The 8,194-nt window shown below is 31.4% G+C and overlaps 1 protein-coding gene and 1 long non-coding RNA gene across 3 annotated transcripts in view; one reads left to right on the top strand and one right to left on the bottom strand.

Moving 5' to 3' along the window:
• LOC108735602 (protein NDRG3) overlaps window positions 1-4,437 on the bottom strand; it is a 56,565-nt gene extending 52,128 nt beyond the window's left edge. The window contains exons 1-2 of one of the 2 annotated variants that reach the window (XM_018467623.1): window positions 4,313-4,437; window positions 4,101-4,244 (exon numbers count right to left, since the gene is read on the bottom strand). In XM_018467623.1, the coding sequence (XP_018323125.1) occupies window positions 4,101-4,244; window positions 4,313-4,365 (197 nt within the window). In that variant the 5' untranslated portion in view covers window positions 4,366-4,437. Of the gene's footprint in view, window positions 1-4,100; window positions 4,245-4,312 lie in introns of those variants that run through there. The other variant, XM_018467621.1, reaches the window with a different exon arrangement.
• An 81-nt stretch (window positions 4,438-4,518) lies between these two features.
• Window positions 4,519-7,873, top strand: LOC112904064. The gene is made up of 3 exons (XR_003230877.1): window positions 4,519-6,305; window positions 6,368-6,429; window positions 7,071-7,873. It is a non-coding gene; the product is annotated as an uncharacterized LOC112904064 (long non-coding RNA).
• The last annotated feature ends 321 nt before the right edge of the window (window positions 7,874-8,194 follow it).

Below are 8,194 nucleotides of genomic sequence, written 5' to 3'. Positions count from 1 at the left end.
GAATAACTGTTATACTCAAAAAATTTGTATTTTTACAAAAAATCTGACATTGACCTCATCTTTTTGTGTTTTCAAAAAACGATTTAAATTTACCTTGGAAACACTCAAACTGTCAAGGTGTCTTAAATTACGTCACGTCGTGTTAAACGAATCATATATGTTATATATATGTATATATATATATAGCAATTGTTAGTTTTCCTTAATTAATAAAAAGTGGCTAAAACTTGTAAGTAAGGATGACGCTCATAGTTTATCGAAAAATTCAAGAATGTATTTTTATGAAGATCATTTTGATATAAATACCTTTATATACCGAGTGTAACAAAAATAAGTGCCGAGCTTGCAGGAGATAACAAAACATTAAAATGAAGTAAATGTTTGTATGTCCGAATGTTCACACTTTTAGAAGAAAACGTAGTTGAAATTACAGGTAAATTTAATTCCGGCCCTGGCAAACAAATACGGCCCGCATAGCTGCACTCCATCAGCTGGTGATTGCCAGCATCAGTATAGTATTTGTTTTGTATTTTTTTACTCATGTATTATTTATTTGTTAGATTAGATTAGAGATAGCTTTAAATAAAATGGAAGCGGTACTGACAGATAAGTACTGTATGAAAATAAATAAAAGTAAAACTAAAATACTGGTATGCAAGGGTATAAAAAGTAGGGAAAGAGCGAATATAAAGATAGGAGATGAAAAATTAGAAGTGGCTGCTTTTAAATACCTAGGAAGTCAGATAAGTCAGGATAGAAGGTCACTTCTATGCTCGCGAACGGTTAATTTAGAAATTCGAAAAAGGTTGTTTAAGGTGTATGTTTGGAGCACGACGTTGTACGGGTGCAAAACATGGACAGTGGGCGCGGCGGAAAGAAAAGGTTAGAAATGTTCGAAATGTGGTGTTATAGGCGGATGATGAGGATAACGTGGGTAGAAAAGGTTAGAAATGATGAGGTATTGGAAAGAATAGGAGAACAGAGGACTCTATGGAAGTCAATAAAAAATAGGCGAGATAGGTTGGTAGGACACCTTCTCAGGCATGAAGGTCTAGTCAGAGACATATTAGAGGCAGAAACAGGAGTTAGGAGGGGTAGAGGTAGACCTAGATTAGATTACTGTTCGCAAATAGTTAAGGATGTGGGCTGTTCTAGTTTTAGGGAAATGCGAAGATTAGCTCAGGATAGGAAAGAGTGGAGGTACCTGTCCAACCAGTCTTAGTAGGACTAACGATCTTATGACGATGATGAGATTAGATTAAGTGCAATTTAGGGTGTTTATGTTAACAGCAACCTTTAGTATTTATTTTTTTTTTAACGTTTAAACTTTGTATGAGGCAATCGATATGCAGTTCAAAAAAATAATTCAACATCAATTATTAGTAGATCAGTCACTGTAGAGCGGTTGTTGTTACAATAATGATATGTATTACGGGTTCGAACCATATAGATGCTGTAGGGACGAAATTCTCAATTTTAAATAAGAAGACAATCCCCAAAATAGTACACGCGAAATAGCACGGAACGTTGGCTCCTTTTATGTGATAGTGTGGCAAATTTTAAAGGGACCAGTTACTGCATCCTTATCATTTGCAGCAAGTGCAAGTCTTGCTTGAAACTGATTTTCAGTCGCGAGTGTATTTGTGTCGGTGGTTTCGAATATGTTGCATATGGTATTTTTTGAAGTGAAACTTCTTTACGCACGGTAGAGTAAGTTCGTTTCATGCGAGTTGCTATGTAACGAAATCATGCAACGCATTTCCCCCGCTGTCTGTCCCTATGTATGCTTAGATCTTTAAAACTACGCAACAGATTTTAATGCGGTTTTTTTAATAGATAGAGTAATTCAAGAGGAAGATTTATATGTTTAATACATGCATAATATAATAGAGAAACACTGATAATTTTAGAGGTTTGTAATGTGATGTCATAAATAAACACATTTTTTGCGCTTACATTGCAAACGCTGGCTGAACCCTACGAGATCAAAATAATATACTACAGTATTGTACACCTTAAAAAGTTCTACAAAAAAGTCAGCGATGGTAAATGTCTATCTCTTACGGATAACCCACAATAACCATTTTTTATCCTTTACTCTTTACGAGAAATAATGACTTATTTACGAAGCGATTTTAAGCAATACTGCATTAATCCTTATCCAAGTACTTTTAAATACATTGTGCATTTAATATAGATTACAGCATGTAATTTAAATGAATATTTTCGAAGATACTACAGACTTAAAATGCAGGGACATAGCGGTTGCGGCGGTACCGGACGGTTTGTATTGTCTAATGACAAAAAAGCTGTTATTGTTGTATATAAAGACATTCTATAGTATATTTACTATCAGCATTGCACCCGTGCGAAGCATAGTGTACAAATAATACCATTAAACAAATTCCTTAACCCCTGTCCCGTTATGTGTGTGTTTGAAGAAGTTTCAATTCAATAGCGTGTTGTATAATTACACGTTTTATTTTTTATAGGGTGTTGTTTACAGTCAAATTTACTTCACGTGGGACGGAATTTTAAATTTTCACAAAAATTACTATTGGTGCGTTCGCAAATTCGCATGTCATATATTCTTCGCGATTACAAGAAATGTTTTCGGTAAATGCGTCGTTCGAAATTTTTGGATTTATTTGACTTTTTTGGTAAATTAACTTTGAGCCACCCGGAAAAAAGTAACGCACCTTGGAAATATCTTAATGGTGGTGTGTTAACCCACAAATGTTTACGTACATAACTTAATATTTTTTCTTATGTGTTAGTTCATTTACAGTTAAACGCTGCCTGTAGGGTTTTTGGTCGGAGTGTTACATTCTTTGTATTTGTATTTTTCTGCTAACAATGGTTTTACTCTTTACATCCACAGTTCTCGGCATCACATTTGTCAGTATTTAAATACAGGTACTTTTTAAATTTGTAAACGCTTTTCCTGCTTCTTTAGAGTTAGAAAGGAAATCAACTTGACAATCTTTATGAATTTTTTCGATTCAATTATTTACAAGATTTGTGTTGCGTAATTTATTGTAATTTGATTATTATAAAAGTTTCAGTCACTATTTCTGCCTGTATTATTACAATTAACTACACAGCAACTACTATGGACCACTTTTAATATTACGTTTTACTTGTTTGCCCTGAACGTGACCATATTTAACGAAAACATCACAACTATCGCTGCGATCGCAATTGTCCCCTCCATACACTTCGCTTTCTGCCAATAACACACATATAAGCTGTGAACTGTTGAAAACGAAAATTCTTCATAATTCCTAAACCTAATATTTTTTTATAGGGATTTGGTAATTTACCGATACCAGCACAAAGGCTAACTAGATAAACATCGTTTTGTTTGGTTTTAAGCATGGTGCACTTGGGATGTATTAGTATTGTACAAAGGGTTCCTGTACTCAACTAAGTCAACCACCTACTACATTTAGAAGTGTCTAATTTTTATTTTCTGGTTTCATTTATTTATCACAGGTTTCTACTTAAATTAAATAAATTAAAGGAAACCTTAAGTAGCATCTCATAGTGCCTTACTTACTTACTTAATGTATGTATAATGATAAACGTTTTGTATGTATAAAAACACTTTTTAGCATACCTACAAGAAATGCAGTTGAAGCATGGATCTGCAGTATATTAATCAAATCAAGTAATACATTTGGGTGTAATCTTGAGGATAGTACATATATTTGGTTTTCTTAAGATTTAACACAGCTAGTAAAATGAACTGCCACTACATGCCTCTGCAGTTCATGTATAGTGCATTTCAAAAGTGTAACGTTGAATACGAACGTGCTTATTACAGATGGCACTTAACTTCGCTGGAAATTCTCATAAATGTTCCAAAATTTTAAAACCATGCTGATTTTAGCATCCATTTTGCAGATAAAATATTAAATCGATTATAAATAAACACTGTTTGATATTATAAATAAACAGTTAGGTAATTGTTTTTATTTGGTATCAAGGAAGTAATGCAAATTATTGTAAATTTATTTGCAAAGAGTTCCCTCTTATCAAACAAATGCTGATTAATTAATAACAATATAAAATGTAACGATATGTTTTGAAATACTTACTCGCCTGATTCAACAAAAGCCATGTTGACATAACCATCATTCTTCTTTGAAAACGTTGGAACCGTTTGGTTATATTTACAGCTGGGTTTAAAGTGATCACCATAAACGGACTTACGCGTCGAATTTTCCTCACTTATATTTTCTCTACAAATTAAGTTGTTACTATTCTATCACTTAAATTATTCATTTATTTGCTATTTTTCAAAACTTACGAAGCTAGTTTCAATTCACAGATATCCATCAATTGACCGATTTCCAACTGCATCGTGCTATTTTTTAAAAATCGATTGCGACCGTTATTACTCAATAGAATTCTGTAACTAAAAAATTCTAGAGATTAGTAATAGCAATATTGTCATCGTTTTGAGGTCTTAACAATGGAATAAGTATGCTTTTATCACTTTTTTTGATTCATTCTTTTTGCGATTACAATAATTGGCTATTCATTATTCATAGGTCTTTTATCAGTTTTAACTTCTGTATATACGAAGTCTAACAATTTAGGTACATTACTTAATGTCAAACATACTATGTAAATATGGCAAGAACAGCATGACCATTGTTTTGTGTATATCACATTGTTAACTGACGTTGTACGTAATAATTGGCTTACTATATACGATAAATTTAATTTTGGTAGTAGGTACTAATATTGTTGTTCGCACTTTTATTTAAGCAAACCCATTTTTAACATTCTAGCCATTGAGAAGTTATTGTAATGAGTTCCAAAATCAAAAATATAGTTTTTAACATATTTAGAAATGGTGATAAGAGTTGCAACGTAATTCGGACAATTATATGTATGAGTGTGAGTGTGTGTGCATCTGTGTGTGTACATAAATACAACTCGTTTCAAACGGGTAGAGATGTGACCTTGAGGAAAGCTGCCCGAATAGAAGGAATACACACTAAGCATAGGCAAAACAGAAATAAATACAAACAATGTACACTATTTTTTGTCAGATTTGTGCGGAAAACTCGTCATTAAATTGATAGTTGGCGAAATAAGAGTAAATTATTTAGAGGTTAGGAAGTCAAAAAAATTATACCGACTTCATTGAGGTACCGAATAAAGCATATTAATAACAATCTGATCTGAAAGAAACTCATATTTAGTCAAGCCGTTTACGTATATGTTTAACCGAACAGACTTGAAAAAAAATTAGATTTGGGAAGTTTTGTAAACAAAATCATAAATTTATTCAGATTGTTATATTAAAGCATCATATAATAATTCTGCACTAATGGATGTTTTATTTAAACGTCAATGAAAACCAAAAATAATTTATTTTCAACAACCTGAGTTAAAAAGAAAAGGACATAGACAGACGGTCTCCACAAACCTAACACACTTTTGTTTTTTCATTCCTATTCGACTATATACAATAGATTGTAGTAGCTATGACGGTGATATTGATGGTTTAATGTATCTATGGAATATTATCATGCTATTATTAATAAGATGATAATATACTGCTTGTTTGAATAATATAGGGTGTTTCTGAAATAATTTTAGAAACACCTTGTATATTAATATTAAAATTAAAACGATGTACAAAATGCGAAGGTCGAGTTGTCACCGGCTGGTCCATATAGTCGAGTTCGCAAAATAATTGATTCTCAGATTAATAAATTGCTATTGTAATATAACAGATTAATGTAATATGTTAAGTAAATTGTTAACCAATAATTTATATGATATATGTGTGTACATAATAAAAAGTACAAGGTGCACAAGCAAATTTCTAGATTTGAAATACTTAAATTCTTTCAAAACGTTTAATTATAACAAAACTTCAACGACTTCGTATTTTATGCATTTGTAAATTAATTTTTGAATAATTTTACCCACTATAGTTAACTTAAAATTAATATGAAATAAGCTACGAAACCAACGTATGTGCAGAGTATTATTAGCAATGAGGCACTGAATTTTTGTAGAGTTTTTGAGTATTGGCTTCGTATTTTGTTTCAGTTTTCAGGACAATTAAATATCATGTTTTGTAATTTATTCATTTTAAGCATAAGGTTATTTTTATTAACGTTGTTTGCAGAATAGACATTATCCACCAATGTAATGCAACTAGAAATTATATTTTTTTTTATTAGATGATTATTTGAAGGTAATAAAATGCTCCTACTCTCGTTCCTGTTTAGATAAGAATTTCGCGTCACTGCAAATTACAGGAACCTAAAAGTTTTGAGGTAATGATAAAGCAATTTGAACTAACCGAATTCCAATTATCAACGATTATGTTAATTCCTAGCTTTTACTGAAGTTCACAAAGCTTCCAAGGGATCTGTCATTATTGCTATACGATTCATGGCGGTAAGTCACACTAATTTGCTTCAAACTAACAAAATGATAAATATTATAAACAAGATAAACTTACATAATTCCGGAAATAGTGAAAAACCTCTTTAAAACATTTAAAAATATTTACACATATCTAAATCATTGAAGGAGTGAAGGAGTTTGAATAAAACATAATATTGCAAACAAACTTTAAATGTCTATAAATCTATCAACCACTGATATTTAACCTAATCAAATGAAGTCACAAATTGCAAATAACAAAATAGTCTATTTCCGCTATCAAACTAAATTAGTTTGCCAAAGTTTTATACATGATCAAGGAGTGTAAGCAGTAGCGTACTTAGGCGCTACCGAACAGTAAAAGTATGCATTTATTTTTCATGTATTAATTCTGTTATTATTTGGTTTCGTTTAAATTCAACAAAGGAATTAACAATGTATTTGTAAAGGTAAAACTACTTATCACTGATTTACAAATTTTGATTTTAAAAAATCATTCTTCATGTAATATATCTTTTTTTATTTATTTTTACGTACTGAATACAAAAATAATTGATTAATACATATCAAAACTAGTTTTCCTCTTTTAGAAAAAAAAATTAAACGATTTTTGCAACAATTAACAGAAATTATAGTTTTTTATTCATTACTAGAATTGCGATCTGGTTCTATCGTTGCCCTCTTGTATTTTGCTTCTGCAACATTTCCACGAGCAGTCCAGCAATAATCCGTCAACATTGAAACGTTCCAATGGCCTTGATACCGTTTTTCCACGTTTACGATATCCTGATGGAAGCGCTCCCCATGTTAATCGCTAAAAGCACCACAATTACCCGGAAAGAAGTTCACATGAGAATGTACTAAGTGAATTTTCAAGGACATGTTACAACTCAGTTTTTGAAATGATAACATATTTTCGATAAGTTCAGCACAGTTGTCACTCCTCTTATATCCCAAGAAGTTTTTTACGACAAGGCGAAAATCGTCCAAGGCTTTTTTCTTCTAGAACCAAGTCAAAGTAGTTATCTTTAAATAAATTTTTTATTTGAGGACCGACGAATATACATTCCTTGATCTTAACTTCATTTAATCTTAGAAATTCGTTTGAACATTTAAAAGAAATCAAATTTCGGTATTGCTTTATACATATATATCATCCATAGCTGTAAAACATCCTATGCTAATAGTAAGAGAAAGAATGATTCTTAGGGTACTAGTTGACGATCTTTCTATTCATTGACGGGTGGCTGATGGTTTTAAGTTTTAAATTATTAAGTTAAGTAGTAAAACATATCAAATGATTTTATATTTTCGAAAATTCATATTATTTCAATTGATATTTATATATTATTTATTTATATTCAGTTTTTCCTTCCACTCCCCTTCCGGACTAATAGTACCAATACTCCCCTAACTGCTGACAGTGCTACCGATAACCGCCGGGCCCTGTGCTCTTTCACCTGTAATAGTAGTAGCATTAATTAAACCCAAGTTATATACGTATTTACAAAAAAAACAGCAACTACAACAAACCAAAATACCTTAAAACCATGAGCACTTACTGTTTAAACCAATTAAAAGGTATTATTAAATTTATTATATTTCTTAAATTTTCTTTAATAGGGTAAGCCCACTACCATCCTCTCTCACCAATTCAACACATTAATCTACTAACCTTCCGTCCTCACACCACTTAACACATGCATTAGATTCTCATCTTTTACTCCACATTTTCTTTCTTCTTCATTCATCCGTTAAATTTATTACCTACTCTTAA

This window comes from Agrilus planipennis, unplaced genomic scaffold (assembly GCF_000699045.2).
Source record: "Agrilus planipennis isolate EAB-ADULT unplaced genomic scaffold, Apla_2.0 scaffold101, whole genome shotgun sequence".
In the NCBI taxonomy this organism is placed as follows: Eukaryota; Metazoa; Arthropoda; class Insecta; order Coleoptera; family Buprestidae; genus Agrilus; species Agrilus planipennis.
This window is presented reverse-complemented; position numbering and strand designations above follow the sequence as displayed.